Source organism: Serinus canaria, chromosome 1, assembly GCF_022539315.1.
Source record: "Serinus canaria isolate serCan28SL12 chromosome 1, serCan2020, whole genome shotgun sequence".
In the NCBI taxonomy this organism is placed as follows: Eukaryota; Metazoa; Chordata; class Aves; order Passeriformes; family Fringillidae; genus Serinus; species Serinus canaria.
In genome coordinates, this window is record NC_066313.1 from 42529903 (window position 1) to 42548100 (window position 18198).

Below are 18198 nucleotides of genomic sequence, written 5' to 3' on the forward strand. Positions count from 1 at the left end.
GGCACGTATATGTATGCAGGTGCACATCACAAAGAAGAAAAAGACAATTTCTCTGTGTCTCCCACACAAAAACATATGTGAGACACCTTCATCATTGAACTAACAGATCCTTGAAATATTTACTCTGCCAAATAAAAACATACACTCTCTGTAAGAAATCTAAATCAATACATAAAAAAAAAGAGTATAACATTTTATGTACTTGACTTTGGTTTAGTTAGACAAACTCTTTCAATAAATTCATTTGTGACTTACCCCCACATGAAGGGACTGAAGGACAGGGCAGCAGGGGAGCACAGCATGTAAGTAGCATTCTTATTTTTGATAAACTAGTATAATGCATCATAGGAAACAGTAGTAGTTTGTATTTCAGGTATTTTTAGAAAGCAGCAAAAAAACAAACCCACAGGCCCCTTGTCCAAAGTCATACATGGACCAGTTATGGAGAGAACTTACCCCTCAAAATTCCTATGGGAGTAATGCCAATTTGTTGCCTTTAAGCAGGAGCTCAGTCCTGTACAAGCAGTTTACTGAGCAAGCTCAGAGGACACAAGATATTTGTTCTCTTTACCAAAAACCTGTCCCCATTTTCTGGCCATCCAAAGCCTGATTGTACATGAGCTCCATTTGTAAGTGGCTGGTCACCTGCAGCTGAGCTCCCACCCGCACAGGGCCAGCTAGACCAGAGGTACCTTAGGGGTTCATATGCCCCAAGCTGAAAAACTGCTTAAGACAGAATTATTCACAAGGAACAATTCTGAAGTTAAGTCAGATTCAACTGTATCACTAATTCTGCCCTAGTCTTACTGCTTTGACTCTGTACCAGCTATTAGAAAGTCAATGGCAGTCAACAGTCACGGCCACATAGCAACACACACACTTGGGTTTTCCTTCTAAGAATCAGCATTGGCATCTTAGTGTGAGACAGCTTTAAAAATGCTGATTTTTAAATAGTATTCATTAGTGACAGTTCTGATGCTTTAATTGCTGACAGGGCAGCTGTAGGGAGAACATCCCAATTAGTTCTTTAAAATACATGAAGTAAAATCACTCAAAACACTATTTCTGCCATTTCTAGCAAAGACTTGCTCCCCCCCCTTTTTCACATGCAAAAGCACAAATTGTTCTCTTCCACCTTTTTTAACATTGTTTCTCTTCACCACATTAAATCACATGCTGTAGGAGCTGTTATTACTCCCTGGGGACCAGATTTTTGTGCGGTTACACCAACTAGTGCCTTCCTATGCAAATAGTCCCACTGGGACCCAGCCAAACCTGCAGTAATGCGCAGCTCAGGGGCTGTAACTCAGCTTGTGCTCAGCAGGGAGGCTGACCAGGGAGGGGGCTTTATCCCTCCTCACTGTACTATAAGGAGCTAAGCTTATGGACCATGCCCAATGAAGCCAGTGGACAGAGAGAGAGAGAGACTCCCAGCTATCAATGCTCTTTCAGCACAGTAAGGAGCTGGTTTTGCCTCAGTGACTGTAAGAGGAATCCAGACAGTTAGGTGAGATGAATTCCAGCCTAAACCAGCAACAAAACAAAATCAATACAGTAACAATGCTGTTGCTGCTGGTGCTGGTAGAACACCAAGATTTCCCCTAAACATCCTTATGTTCTCCACCCACCCATAGCGGAACGTGTTTCGTGTAAAATATACTCTGTGTTGTCACACCACATCAAGTGAGGGAGTTCAGCTGGGGGGCTTATGTTTACTATGTGTGATTCAAACAGACACAGCTCGGATTTCTACAGAAAACACAGACTTCTTCTGGCTTTTCCCAGAAGCCCCTGAAATAATTGCTTAAGCAAAACGACACAAAAGCCCAGAATTCACATTGAGACTGCCCACCCTGTGAAACCACAATACAGTGCCTAACAGAGAGTGAAGCTACATCAGGATTTTTTATTATTATTTCTCCATAACCCATAACAACTAGTGAAAGCACCCTCTAAAACTGCCTTAAACCACAAATGCTGCATGAAGCTGGCATGCTCGACACAGCTTGTAAATGTGATTTAATTGTGAATGGTAGAGTGAATAATCAGAGCTCAACAGCAAGCCTGATTACACATGAACATTACCCAGACTGCTCAGCATAGCTTCCCTTTCCCCATGCTCCTTCTAGCACAGGACAACCTACAGAGACAGACACTGCAGCGCTGCCTGCAATCTCTATTTTTATACAGCTGCTCATCCCTGGTGTGTATCAAAGCAGCTTCCAGGTAAGGGTTAAAACCTCTAATCCCTCTACAACACAACCACTGGTGTTATCCAAACCCCACAGGACTGAAGATGACCTGTCAAAAACAAGAAGCTGAAGGTAGCACATTGGACATAGCTGAGCGCCAATGAGTCTTTTGTGACACTGCACTCCCAAAGTGGAGAAGATAACAGTAAACAAGAAATACATCAAAGAACATCTGATACTTCCATAAAATGCTGCATCCTGAAATTCCTCTATGGCTATGAGACTTTCAAAGATCCCTGGAGACAAAGATTTTATTTTTATCAAAATAAAATGTTTCCTTATGATTTAGGGAAGATCTGCAACTGTAAAAGCATTCTGGAAATCCATGCTATGCTCCACTGAAGAAAAGGTCTGCTCTGCAGGAGCAGTGCCTGAGGGGCCTTACTCACTTGGACTTGGCAACAACCAGAAGGTCTGTGAAGAGGAAAAGGTGTCGCTCCTGGGTTTGCAGACTCGTCTTCAGCTGCACGTGGCCGTCCAGGATGAGCATTCGGTTGTGGCATATGAATGACTGCACAAGGGGCCATGACTCTGGGCTGATGGGGGACAAGCAGCCTTCCCTGAAAAAGGACATAAAACAAACCAAATAAAGGAAAGCAAATCAGCTGCTTGCCTGAGAGTGAGAACCAGGCAGAGACTTCCTATACCTGCTGCCAAAAAGTAATTTATTTGACCACATTTCAGTGAAAGGTGAGAGGCACTTAGAGGATAATTCAGCAGTCAGATTCTGACACAAAATCTGTTATGGACTGTCCTCACTGAACCTTTACAGCCCAAGCTGTAAAATCTGTAGCATTTAGCATGAGTAGCATTTAGCAAAGGACAATAATATAGACACAGCACAGCCCTCCCCATTTTTGCTATTTGTATTTGTTTCCCTTTGTATTGAAATCTTAGAGAAAATATTTCATCTCCTGTAGGCTCTCCAAATAGAGAGAGGACACATAATGCACGATGAACAGAGAACTGCACACTCACCTTGATCAGAGTAGGACTCATACTCAGGGTTCAAAGCCATTTACAGAAATGACTGAGAAACAATGACAAATATAAGGTGTTGCTGAACCTTGCTAGAGACACACGATGTACTAGATGCAACACGAGAAGGCTGCTCAGCCTTTCTCCCAGCACACAACCAGAAGCACTGAATAAGCTCCTGCCACAGGGTTTGGTTGTGTGGCTGGAGCACAGCTATGCTCATCTGAGGCTCCTGGGTAATCCTAACCCAAGCCTGTGGGGGAAATACCAGGCTCTCTCCTGGAAGACACTGATCTTTTCAAAGGAGGTATTGAGTAAGTTGCAGCACAGGGTGGAAACATGATTCTCTCAAACTCTCCTGATCTAAGTGTTCTACATAAAGCAGATGAACAGTTATTGAAGCAGAAATAGATTTTCTCTAGCATGATGGTCAGCTTACTCATCCAGACAGGATATCCCTACTTTCCGAGCCTTGCTGTAACAAATGACCATTTATATGGAGCCAAACAAAATGAATGTGAGGGTCTGAGAGGAGGACACTCTTTCTCTAGGGTTCCCTAGTAGCTTGTAGCAGGTCAGGCTCTTCCTTGGAAAGCCAGAGGCATGGCCTCTAGTTCTCACACTAAAATGAGAGAACTGAACCTGGGTCTCCTATACTCCTGGTGTACCGTAAATAATGAATTTCTGGATTAAATCCAGGTACGATCAGTATCTTTACTCACTATTTTAAAATCCAACTTTGCCATTATTTTCTTTCCCAAGAGATACCTCCAAATGAACCATTTCCCTCTGGCAAAATAAATCAGTTCAATTTTTATTCAAATATATTTACTTTGTTTTTTTCTTGTTAAAAAATTACACTAACACTTGGCAGGATCAGCTTGGCAAGGGCAGGCTGAAGTGAACAACTTTGCAATTCCAGTTTACTCCTGGTCCCACTGGAATGGATGACAAACACCTATTGAGTTTTCTGGGAGAAGAAATGGAGCTTATACGGGGAAAGTCACGAAACAAATGGGGGGAGAAATGAAAGAAAACAAGAGCAAGCACAGGAAACCTTCAAAGAAGGTCATGAACCTTGTACCTCTCTTAGAGCCTGGATGACTCATGACCCTCCTCTCTTTGACACTCGTGGCTGGATTATGCAGAAAGTTATTTAGGAAATCCTGACAGCTGGGAGAGAAAGGATAAGCTCCAAGATTGGCCTACATTAGCAGGACACACTTTCACTGATGTATAAAGAGCTGGCAAGGATCCCTACCTGCTGGGAAGGCCTTGGATTCCCCTTTATGGCTGGAAGTCTTCAATTTTTAAAAGAATTCCTCAACTTATTTTGTCTTAAACTGTGTCTTAATCTTGTCTTTCATTACTTACCCTTTAGGTAAGAGAGAAAGAAGAGGAATGACTTACAGAATGAATAATGAAAACCTAAGTTATTCCTATGCAGAAGGGGGGTCCAGAAGTGTGGAGGTTAAAGCAGAGGGAGGAATTTTGGTCCAGCACAACAGGGATACACACTGTGTGGCCAACTACAGGAGCCAGGGGAACAAGCACCTCTCCAACCCTGCCACTCCCATGGGACTAGAAATTGCCACCTCACCAGCTCATCAATGATTGTCGGGTAACTGGGACTCCAGTAGCACTTGGCACAGAAACTCAAGCAGAATTCAGGAAGGCTGATGAGTCCACCTGCATGAAAGCCATGCATGGCTTTTACCTCAAAGATTAAATCAGTAATACACTCACGCGTGCTTGAACCCAGTAACAACAAATGTGAGGAAAACCCTTTTCATGTTACACTGCTGTGAGCTTTCTTACAATCATAAGGTCTGGCTTTTATGTCTCCATATAGGCAATTCTGTTTGATTGTTCCTATTTATATATTTTCTACATCATGATTCATAAGCCCAGGAGCCCCTCAAATTAAACTAAGGAAAATCTTTGCCACGTTGGTACACAGATGAAGGTGTAGAAAGTTTAGTAATGCCAGAAGGGTCAAGCAAATTGAACTGTCTTTTGAGCCAGTGCCTTTCAAGCACATCTGTCAGCTGAATTCTAACAAGCAGTCTTACATACACTAATATTAGACCTTACCTGATAAGCCTTATTAAAAAAAAAAAAAAAAAAAAAAAAAAAAAAAAAAAAAAAAAAAAAAAGTAGTGCCAGTATTTACTTCAAAGTGGAAAAAAAAATCAAAGCCATTAATTTAGCCAGAATATTCTAACGCCCCAGGAACAAGGAACATGGAGGAAATTCATGTCAGCAGTGACGAAAATGTCTTTTGGAAAGCAGGCTTTTGATCCTCTCAATTAATGTTCCTTTGTTACAAGACATGAATGAAACCCAAGTGTTGTTACACTGAAAATGCAGATCAGCAATATCCTCAGGCATGGGGATTTATATGAGAGAAGTATTTTTGCAGTTCAGTTTTTAATGGCTCAATGATTTTTCTGGCCATTAGATGGGTCTAATTCTGAAAAAGTGCTAAGTACGTAAATACTGATTCTTTGAAAATTCCTTTCAATAAAATTCGACAAAAGTCAGGTCAACATGATTTGTGGTATAAATAAAAAATGAAAATCAGTGATGTAGGGCTCTCTCTGCCTTTCCTGTGCTTCCCTAAAAATCAGTTTATGATTAGCACAAGTAAAAACCCACACAGTAACATCTTTCCATTTTGGAAGAAAAAAAAAGTTGTTATCCAGGTTTGTGAAGAAGGAACTGTGAACTGATTCCTGAAAGCTGGGGTTAGATGGGGATCCTGTAGAGCCAGCAATCAGCCATGATCCATTTTGTGAGGAAGCAAGGCTGACACTGATGTTTCAATGGCATTGCCATTATAAAACTCCAGTCTTAAGTGAACCTTTTTTTCTAAGAGTACTACTTTGGGGAGTCTGAAATTTCCATGTGGGATTTTAACTAAGTACAAAATGTTGTAATTGGAGGATATCTACAGAGATATTCTTAAGCTCTTCAGGAAAATACTAAAATCACTGTGCTGGATGAAGTTAGTAGAAAGATAATTGAAGATTTCTATCTGGATGTTTCCGGAACATAAATTTTTATACCTCTTATTTTTCAAATTAATCAAACTAGTTATTTTGTGCCTATTCAAAAGACACTATGATTTAAAAGACCACAGCAATTTTGTAGGTGAAACATAGGAGGGTGAAATCTACAGCAGTCAGCCAAATACTGAAAAACACATCCTGGCTGCATTCGGTGTGAAAGCAAACATCAGAGCTCACTTCATTGATCCTGTATTTACCAGAAACCACAGAAACACAAAAAATACTTCTTCCCCCTGAAGAGCTTCCTTGGAGTTTCCAATAAAGCTGAATGGCATCACCCACAAAATGTTTATTCTTGGTATTAAAGGAGATGTCAGCTTTATTCTCTGTTTATTGCAAAAACAATGAAAGAAAATATGTTTTGAAGGACAGCTGAACAGTTCATGCTAAGTGGCTACTAAATCCATGATCCAAATGTCATTTATTCCAATAGGAAGCTTTCCCCTGACTTCAGCTGATGATGACTTCAGCCTATCACTGGTTTAGATTAAGCTCTAAGATGCCTCAGGGGAACAACCTGTTCCAAGGTAGCTAAGCTGGAATGAGCTGCTGCAGGTATCTCAGCTACATGACATCCTTCTCACAGACTGCTCATGCTCCACCCTAAACCTCACTCCATTGTTTTGGTTATGGTTCTCTGCCAGAACTTTCCTCCACTGATGATCTCTCTGCAGCCACAGAAGTCAATTTCCCCTTACGATGCAGCACCAGTGCTCTCTGCATGACTGATACCTATGGAAATAAAATGCCATTTCTCTTTTTAAACTCTGAAGTCCTTCTCAAGATGTAGGTGAGAAATTCACCTTTTCATCAGCAGACCAGTCAAATGATAGCTGTTCAAAAGGCTGAAACCTGAACTAGCCCAGCCACGTGTGAGGCTGCATTTGGTATGTCTAACACATCTGTAATACCTTTCCAAATTCCTCTTACAGTGAACAACTTGGCCTACACTCATTTCACAAATATGTACTCTAGGTATAAATTCTGCATGCCTCCACTGGTGCTGCAACTCAATTAAGGACCAGAAGTTCTTACCAGTTTTCATACAATCAATCACAGACACAGAATATCCCAGGGTGGAAGGGACCCATGAGAACCATTCAATCACAGAGTCACAGAATAGCCGGGATTGGAAGGGACATTTAGAGGTCTTCTAGTCCAACACCCCTGCAAACAGCAGAGTCAGCTTCCTCTACATCAGAGCCCTGACCAACCTGGCCTTGAATCTTTCCATGCATGGGGTATCTTCACACCCCTTAAGGAAACCTATCTTACAGGCCACATTTAGGTACTGGAAGGCTGCTCTAAGGTCTCCTCAGAGCTCTTCTCCAAGCTGAACAGTTCCAATTCTGTCAACCTTTCCTCTTACAAGAGGTATTCCATTCTTCTGGTAATCTTCATGGGTTTTCTCTCCTGACTTCAACAGGTTCAAGTTCTTTCTGTGCTGAAGACCCCAGAACTGGACACAGAACTCCAGGTGGGATCTCACCCGAGTGAAGCAGAGGAGGAGAATCCCCTTCCTCGACCTGCTGCCCATGCTGCTTTTGATCCACCCCAGGACATGCTTGGCCCTCCTGGCTGCCAGGGCACTGCTGACTCATATTCAACTTGTCATTGACCAGGAGTCCCAGATCCCTTTCTCCTGGTCTGTTGTCTCACTCCCCAGTCAGTCCATACATCCACAGCTGCTCCATCCCAGGTGCAAAACCCAGTGCTTGCCCATGTTAAACTTCATGCAGTTGGTGACTGCCCATGACTCTAATTTGCCTACGTCTCTCTGCAGGGCCTCTCTGCCTTCCAGGGAGGCAACAGTTCCTCCCAGTTTGGTGTCATCAGCAAAATGATGTAAGTGTAACTTCAAGTCCTGTGTCCAAGCCATTTATGAAGACAGTGAAGAGGATCTGCCTACAGGCATAGAGCTTGCAGCTTGCAGCATAAATCTAACCTTGTTTTGGCTACAGGCTAGAGAAGCCACCAAGCAGAGCATCTGCTAACCTTCCTCACAGTGTTCAGAGATATCAGACTTACTTTGTATACCTCAAAGGCCAGTTTGGCATGGCTCTAAAGAATAAGCAATTTATCCTTTAGGAATAATAAAGCCAATGAACTTTCAAATTAGTGTCTCTCAGTAAAGTATTTACCATCACTGAATCATAGCTTTGGGCTAGAGCAGCCCACTGAGAGAAGCAGGAGCTACCCACATCCTTTCAAGGCTAGTGAAAACAGCAGCTATCTGCACCCTAAGAAAGGTCTACAGTTCAGCCCACATTATGGATAGTTGCCAAAACGGATTATCAATCAGGGAAAACATGTAATTTGTGACCAGCAAAGATACCCCCAAAAGCAAGCAAGATCTAGAGGGTAAGTACCTCCAATTTCTTAATAAAGCTTATACTGGAAATCAAGTAACAGTATTTGCACTTTTTTCTGTGCCTCGTACTCTGACCCTTAAACTCCTAATGAGTCCTCCAAAATCTGTCAGCAAGGGGCTTTGTCTTTGAAGAACAGTTGAGGAACAAGCAAAGCCCTGTGTAAGTTCTTGACCATTCCCTCAAATGTTCTTAATCATTGAGCTGTAGATGGAAAGTTCTTGATCATTCCCAGCTGTAGATGGAAAAGGGAAGAAACAGGGAGATACAACATGGTACTCCTCAATAACGCTGTTATCTGGAGATGTCCTTGTGACAGTTCTGGCTTGGCACAAACTATCTATAGATGGAGAAAGGAGCTGAAAACAGGGATGCCAACAGCCATGCCCATTTCCCATGACTTGCTCAGTCCAGCCTGCTCCATCTCCACTGGCTGTTCAGCACCACCAGGCAAAGCCCTGCTGGTCCCAGGGACGAGCATCCACAGCTCCCATTGCCATGAACGAGGTAACACAGACAAGGCTCACCCACACAGAGCATTCTGCAGCTCAGAGCTCTACTTAGGCAGGCAGATATATATAGCTATAGATATATATAGAGATAGAGATATAAAATCCTCTGCATTTTTAAAGGTGCTAACTGCTCCTTTCTGTCACTGCCTCTGAACCAAAACCAGTGCCCTCGGTGAGCCACCCACGTGCTCAGGATCTGCCCACATCAAATCTCTGTGATCCTGAATATGCACCTTATCTACATTTGTATGGCACTTTATTGTAATAAATAATAATGAGACTTGGAGGGCGAAAGAAAGCATTAAAAATATGAGCTTGGAGGGTAGGAGTGTTTTCCAGGAAGGTGGTAGGTAAGATGTGGGCCAGCACAAAGCTAGTATGCAGTTGTAAACTTACACGGACTATTTATAGAAGGGACTTTAATAAACAAGCATGAAACTCTCTTAATCACATGGGCTGCCAATCCATTTCTGAAAATCTGCTGTCAGTTGATCCCTGCTATGCCAAGGGAGCTTTGTTCTGAGGATGCTGGGCATGTTTGTATGCTGTTATCTTTGGTAAATTTTATGCAGTTAAAGCAGCACTTTGTAAAAATGGCGCAGTATTCCAGAAATAGCAAGTCTATTTTCTGCAGCACTCCTTAAAGTCCCCTAGGCCATCACCGTTGCGGGTACAGTAGCTTTTGTACCATGAAACAAGTGAGATCTGCTTGGTTTTTCAAAGAGCATTAGTTGCTAAGTTTTACAATGCCTGATTCTACTTTACAAGTGTTCTTTACTGGTTGCAGCTTCTTTTTTACATGTAATGTGTTTGAAAAAATACGGGCCAGTCAACCCTCGCCCCTGCATTTTCCCTTATGGACTGTGCCTCTGGATCTCCTAGGGACTCCTCTAACCTGGAGCAAGTATCAGCCTCAGTTCACAGCTTCCAGCACAGGGCTGTCCTCACTCTATGCAGGCAAGCAGCCGGACCTCAGAAGATTATACCCAAGATCAAGCAGTGAGTCCCAGCAGGGTCACACACCAAATGTGCTGGAAGCCACTCTCCAGCACTGGCAGGGCAAGCACAAGCCTGAACAATGGAAGGAAGATATATGTTAATTGAGACTGGGAGCAAGTTTTAGTCAGATAAATAGACTAATTTACATTTTAGGGCAGAAATCAAGGTTAAAACTTTTATTTATGACATTCGATATCACTCCTCTGCTTCTAAAACTCAGTGTGCACATTTTAATGCAATATATATTGAGAAAAATATTCCAACTTAAATTATAATAGGATTCTAAAAATTGTCTTGTATCATCTCTGCATGATGTCAAAACCTTATGAAACATAATAAAAATGACTATAGAGAATAAGGTGATGGTTTGCACTAAATGTTTCAGGTGCTGAGGCACATACCAGACTAGTTTTCTGCAGTCTGGCAGTAAAATATCACGTAGCTGTAGGGTAAAATGCATCATTAAAGCAAAATCCTCACACTTTTCAGGATGGAAGCTTGGCAGCTTAACTGTAAACAAAGCTGCACTTAAGTAATTTTTACATAGCCAAAAGGACACAATTCTCTGCAGAGCAAGCATGCACCACAGCGTGGAGGCTGGAGACAGGAAACATGCTTGTGGTTTGGTTTGCTTCCAAGGCTTTTTGTTTTATTTTAATAAACAGCTGCAAGGTGTTTACTCTGAAAATTTAACACAAGGGCAAAATTTTCTATCGGTATAAATTAGCACCACACGTTTTGGTCATATTTTGCCTATTTCCACCAGAAAACAATTTAGGGCAAGTGATGTAAATCCTGCTGAAAAGCTCTTGCAGTGTGGGTGTTCTCCAGTCAGTCAGCAAGTTCAAGGGGTTTTGGTCTATGGCCCCCTGAGCAAGGGAGACGTTTGGAAGAGGACACATTCACATGCAGAAGTCAATAAAAGCTTTTTGGCCTTTGGAAGAATCAATCCTCTGTTCCCCACTGCAGTTCCCACTCACTTTTACTGACTGACATAGCAGCACCACCTTGAGTTACTCTCTCTTTGCAGTTGCACGAGGGAAATGCCATTCCAGGCACTGTCTATCCAAACAGAGATCTTATTGTTCAGGCCAAAAAAAAAAAGTCACAAAAAAGTGACCTTTGGGGGGAAAAAAGATAATAAAGAAAATAAAAAAAGGAAAAAAAAAAAAAAAAAGTAGGATGAACTGAGGCAAAGAAAAGCCCAAAACCTAACACCCCAGCTCTACAGTTCTGCACCATGGATGTCTGGGCTTTTGGAGCTTCTCATGGCCTCCAAGAAGCCTGGATGCACAGGCTACCTTTGCTACTACCAACCAAGCTTCTTCCTACCCATTCTGAGGAGACATACAGAGGAGTACTCTGGGATCTCAGTCCCACTAGGAGATCCAGTATTATTTTAGTTGGCTGAAGAGATACAGTTTTTGTCCTACCTTAACTTTTTTGAGAAGTAGTAATTGCAATTAGGAGAATTAATCCGACCTAATCACAACTGGAACATTTAAAAGCCTGGCTCAACTCCATTGACTTTGACTTACCTCATGGATGAAACTGACCTTTTATTCAAAAGGTGTTTTCAGTTATCTTCTTGTAAAGTGTATTACAAGAGTTCAGCACATGTCATATAACAGCCAGGAATTCTGGGTCACCAAAATAGCTTGGACATTCTGCAGATCTCTACAGAAACAGGTAGCTTAAAGCTGATGTGCACATGAGGTAAAAAGACTGGTGTGGACATCTTTAGAAACCCCTTCTGGACCATCATGAATGGTTGTCAGTGAGCCTACCTGTTTCTGCTGACCCTAACATCTCCAGCTCTGTGTCACACATGCTTCAGATGGGCAAGAGTATGGCACGGGTGTGACCATGTCCTTTCAACAGGGAAATGGCATTTTCTATTTGACTGCCTGGGTTCACTGCCTGTCAGTCACCCCACTCAATCACTGGGTAATACCAGTGGGGCTGCTCATGGTCTCTCAAAGTTTCACTGCTCAATAGCCCTTTCCCCTTTAAACTCAGATTTTCCCGTTACTGAAGAAGCAATTCAAATAGGTAGGTTTAGATTAGATCTTAGGAAGAATTCTATACTGTGATTGTGGTAGGCACTGGCACCGGTTTTCCAGAGAAACTGCAGTTACCCCATCCCTGGCAGTGTTCAAGGCTAGGCTGGATGGGGCCCTGAGCAGCCTGGTCTAGTGGAAGGTGTCCCTGCCCATGGCAGGGAGCTTAGAAGTAAACGATCTTCAAAGTCTCTTCCACCACAAGCCATCCTATGAGTCTACGAACTGTGGGACACACTGGGGTGAACTCCACAAAGCCCCACCACAGACATGCAGAGAGGATCTGCTCGGCCCCTGTATTGGCTGCAGTTTGTAAGAACCCCTTCTCTAAGAGAGATGACCAACAGGGGTGCCAACATGGAAGACAGGACTGTCACTTCACCCGTCCAGTTGTAACAGGAACAAATCTGGCTTTGCTTTGCCTCCAGGGCTTTGAATTATATTTTGATACTTGTACTACAGCACAAGAATTATCCTATTACAGTGAAGAGATTACTTAATATGCCTGCTGCTGCCAGGTATGGCAAGTGTAGTGACCCAGATTCCTTATGAACATGCATGGAGCTACCTGCACCTGTTTGCTCTCCCATAACACACTGCCCACCTATTTATTCAACGAGTTTTTCACAGAGCTACTCAGGCAGATTAGTCAAAGGTTCCTACTCCACTAGTGATCTGAGCTGGGAAAAAAAGCTGTTAGAGGATCGCCCACATCTCTGTGCCTTTTGATGATAATTACCTGCTCAGTGCTGCCAACAGTTATACTGTACTGGCATGTGCAAAAGCTAAACTCCGGGTGTTTGGTAAGCTGTCTGGTCAGCAGGACAGTGTCTAAATAACAGAGGCACTTGAGAGGTCAGGAAGCCTCTGAGATGATGTCTTTCTGTCATGGGTTTTAGAGTCTTGCCCCTGAGGCTTATTATCCTTCATTGGATCTAGCCCCCAGCACCCAAACAGTAAAGAGTGGGCACAAAAGATACCTAAATACAGACTGTTACTCCCACAATGTGATCAAAACCCCTCAGCAGCAGCTTTGTGCATCACGAGGACACAGCTGGACCAGGAGAAGTAATGCCATGGAGAGTCCAAAGGGTATTTAACGCTGGCCCTTGTCTGAGGTGGGAGCACCAGAGGCTGCACATCAGCCTGCACATCATTAGAGCCTTTCTGCTTGTTTACACAAGACAAATGATCACAAAGCAGACTGAGCAAGTTGGTCTGTGATTTCCTCAGGTATGCTGTTGCCCAAACTGCTTGGCCAGACTGTCACTTGGCAGAGATTTTACTGTCTAAAATCAGCCATACACAATGGCTGGACAACAGCTGCTTTCTGCCAGACCTCAAGGCCTAATCCAAAAAGTCCTTTAAATGGGCTGCAGCCAAAAGCACATGTGGACACTGAGACATCTGGACAAGCAGAGCCCTGCACTCATCCTGATGAGCACTGCCCCTCACTGTCTTCATAGTGCCACAATTCTCTCCAAAAGGGAATCGGCTTAAGGCGCTGGTGTTAAACTATTTGGCATTTATTGTAAAATTAAACCCTTCTTTAAACTCCAATCCCTCCAAAACCCTGCTTCCAAGCCTTCCTTCTTACCTCTAGTCCTTTCCTTTTAATAAAAAAGCAGCATATCTCCGAGAGCCGCAGCTCATTTTGATCTCCAGATGTACAAACATCGCTTAAAGCCAGTTTGTAGGTCGTAAATGAAGAACCAAGGGGTTTTATCAAAAACAAACATATGCACACATACACTCGCACAAAACAAAACAGAAAAAAACACAGCAGAGGGGCAGGATTGCCAATCTCTGAGTGAAAAGGCCATCTGAGGCCTCAGAAAGTTCACCTTGTTAACAGCTAATAAAATTTTATCCTCAGCTGTTATTATATAAAAGTAACTTTTCTGTTCAAACACATGGTTTAAGGAAGCAACACTCCAGTGTTATAATTAGCTTTAATCAAGCATGAATTTGACATACTAGAAACTGACAACTTGTAGAATATCATCACAAGTTGTCTTAATTATAATTCCATTAAAAAGGAAGAGCATTAAATACAAAAAAGCAGTTAAAAAGAAATTACTATTTTTCTACAAATTCATATATGTTTACCTTACATAGGGAAGCACGTCATATTGAGGGGAGAAATCCAGGGCAGTTCTCATACAGAGATTTCCGCACAAAATGTTAAAACATCAAAACTTTTCATGAAATGAAAAACTTCAGGAAAAATCCCCATCAAGTTTTTCGAGGCTGAATTAAATCTAAGAATTAGACCCAGAAGCAAAGACACCTTCATTTGCTTTGGTACTGAGTCTGTAGGAACAGGAGACTCAGTTCAGATGACAGGCTGGAGCCAGCTGGGATCGTACCTGTCCAGGCCAACTCCTGCTCTGCTTCTGAGCCCAGCTCTCCCTGCTGGCGGCTTGCAGCTGCTCCGGAGGCAAATTCCCACCGAGCACATGTGGAAGGCACACCTGGAAACTGGCAGGCACACACGGCACGGCCTTTGTCCCTCACAGCTCTGCAAACTCCTTGGTGAGGCGCTGCCCGTCCCGTGCCACCCCAGGGCCGACCCTGAGCTGTGTCCCCGCCAGCAGCGGCACCATCGCCCGGCCAGGCCATGGCGGCCCTGGCCCAGGGTGCCGCTCCTCTGCCTGGCATGGGTGGCCTCTGCCAGGGAGGTGCCATCCATGGCCCACGCTCCAGCAAACGCTGCCACGGTGCCTGGGGGCTGTGCAAGAGCCTCACCCACCTCCAGACAGGCAGACAGGAGAGCGAGCAGGCGAGCTTCTGCATCAGGGCCTCATGCTGTGGGAGCAGGTAGAAACGGCCGCGGCGCAAGGCCCAGGGCCCCGCGCTGCCCCTCCATTGCCTTGCCAGCCCAACCTGCCTCACAGGGATTACACTGCCAGGCAAGGTTATTCACCTGCATGGAAATGACTGAAGAATGAGCAGAATTATCTCAGCTGGAATATCTGTATAACGAGCTGGTTACTCGCAATGAACTTTCATCCCCCTCGTCCCTGCCATCAGTTTTACCTGAAACACCAACCACCCATCTTCCCCATGAAAAACAGTTAAGGCCTTCTGGCAATTTACATTTATTAAAAGTCTCTATTTTTTGTCTTCTTCTAGTCCCGTAGCTTGGATCATCCACATTTCTTCTGACTAAAACCCTGAAAACACAATGTCCAAGGCTCCGGGAACACTCTGTATTTGCCTCGCGCCAAGTGGAATGTATTACTAGATTACACATATGATCTTCGTTATCTGGGATATTTAGCCTTTGGCACAGGACCCCTAGAAGATGACATGCCAGAATCACTTACTGTGCACTGAAAGAAGGAAGAACAGCCTCTCTGTGAATGGCATAACATTACCTCTATGTAAACAAGGGGAGGAAACACCTTGGAAACTTGTCGAATCTCCAGTTTTTACCTTCCACTTTTCCAACCATAAAAGCCACATAACAAAATTGAGTAGAAGTAACATTTTAGGAACTTCCTTTTCCTTTGGGATTTTTTTTTAAAACAGCCTGTGCTTCCAGCTTACACCAAAATAATATCATAAACACTCTTCATACTGTAAAAAAGAGTTGTGCCATTTTCAGTATTTTAACACCTTTAATGTGTGGAGACACAGATCTATAAATGGTCTTCCAGACTCAGAAATTGTGAGATTATATTACTTGGTTTCAGCATGTAAAAATATCACCTTCAGAGATCTGTTGAGGTGTGCAATAGAAAAGGGGAAGCTGCTGGCAGCTGCAGCAGAGTTTGGCTGTCCCTGTGAAATATTAGAGATGCACGCAGAAGACCACCAATGTGGAGCAAAACTCAGGTTTTGTCTCATGTGAAAATTGTTTTGAGTGACAGCAGAACAAAAGCTGAAAATTTTACTTGAAACAAGTCTTTATTATTCTGTGTCAATTATCTGAGATGACAATACCCGAGGCTTTAAATCCAGGCTTCAGACATTTCTGTTTCAAGCATGTAATTTGTACTGCACTGAACTGTATGATTAAGTTGTGCAGGTTTCACTAAAAGACACCAAGAAAAAGTAAGAGGAAGATTACAACTGTGGAACAAGTCCATGGACAAATTAAACTACCCCAAACCCTTTGCTGATTTCATACACATTAACGGAGTTAACAATCAAATTAATTTTTTCTGCACTTGAAAATGAGCCAAGAAAAATACCAAAAGCTTACTTTTCCAATGTATTTCTACAATAACCTTGCTCAAAGTGCTTCCAAAGAGTACATCTGATGATGTGAAGAGTCTTTACATGGCTATTCATCACAATTTTGTGATGAAAAAGAAGCTGTACCGGGAAAAAAACAAGAGAAACCAAAAAAATGTCGCAACAGTGGCCTGCATATCTTCATCTCTTGGATGTAAGGGCCCAAATTCCACTGTAATATCTGTACTATTTACTATGTCTTCTGCCTGCAGGTGCAAGTCAAGTGAGGCATGGATCACAGCAAGGTTTCCTTTCTGTGCACCACCACGCCATACAGCCATCCTAGAATTCTTCTATAGGCCAAGTATCATGTGACTCCTTCTGTACGACTGACAAGGCAAGGCAAGATTTGTAATGAAAGCTGAACGTTCATTAAACCAAATGATGGGTTTAATGATACAGCTGGAGAAAAAGATGACAAGCTTTTAAGCACAGAAGACTTTCAGACTTGCTTCTCTTTCAGAACTGCATAGGAGGACAATGGCACAAACAAGCACTGTTTTTTCCAGTTAGACCATCTTGTCTTGCTCACATCCTTGGCTCATCACAGCTACCATAACACTACCATCGAAAACCCTAGTCCTCTGAATGCTAAATAGCCATCTCCAGATGTCACAATGGTTTCTTTGACTAAACAGCATTAATAAACTTTAAAATGCCCCAGAGTAAGTCTGTCCAAAGTGCCACTACATTTTATGAAAGTGCCCTGTATATAAACCAGGGACACCTGACATATAAAGTGGTACAAAAATACAAACTGACTCGGCTTCTAAGTATTTCCTGCCCTTTTAAACTTTGCACTTGTTCATTAATTTCAACAAATATTGAGGTGAGCCAGCTGCTGAGGTGAGAGTATTCAAATAAATCCCTCACAGATGTTTGTTAACTTCAGATAGGAGCTTTATTATCTACAAATCATTAATCAACCATTAACAAGTAAGTGTTATGGAGTCCCAGTATTAAGGCTCACTGCCAGAGAAGAATGATAGATTTTGCAGGCTGGCTGTGTCTATAAGAACTAAGAGCAGAGACAGGTCTGAGGTAAAACATTTGGAGGAGATTAGAAAACATGAGAAGTCATTTTGTTGCTCTTCAGCTCTCCTTCAGAGAAAGCACTTCACCAGAGTTAAGCATTTACACGACAAACTGAGTGGAAAGATCAAACTCATCCATCAGTTTGGTGATGAAGAGGAATGTGCTTTGCACAGCCAAACAAGGAAGTCAGGCACAGGTGAGAATTGCTGCTCCTGTGAACAATAATAAACACCATCCAAAGCGTCACACTCTAAACTAAAAGACTCTGAAGCTACAAAATCACCTTCTCTGACTTGAGAGTCCTCAGACTTCACCCAATACCTCTCACAAAGGCCACAGACTTCTGTTGAAAACAACAGAAGCAGCTAAATTGTTTGATGCCACAGGCAGAGGACAGACATAACTGAGGCAGCATCCATCAGCTGTTGTGTAGGATAAGCATTGTTTACTGAAGAATAAAGAAATGGATTCCCCTTTTTGGTCCTCTCCACCACACAGCCTCTGCCAACTGGCAGAGAGAATCCTTTCACACACTAGATTTGGAAATAATTCTGATCTGGGCCATACAAGCAAGACACTTCAGAAAGCATAAAATTCTTAGGTGAAAATGTAGTGTGTATTACAGTCAGCCTCTCCAGCTAATTCTGATTTCTGATACTTCTGCAGCAGGCAATAAAGTA

The 18198-nt window shown here is 42.8% G+C and overlaps 1 protein-coding gene across 2 annotated transcripts in view; it reads right to left on the reverse strand.

The window, feature by feature from the left end:
- ARHGAP20 (Rho GTPase activating protein 20) overlaps nt 1-18198 on the reverse strand; it is a 55385-nt gene that overhangs the window by 25828 nt on the left and 11359 nt on the right. For both annotated transcript variants that reach the window (XM_030235049.2, XM_030235050.2), the window contains exon 3: nt 2642-2812. In XM_030235049.2, the coding sequence (XP_030090909.1) occupies nt 2642-2812 (171 nt within the window). The remainder of the gene's footprint in view (nt 1-2641; nt 2813-18198) is intronic.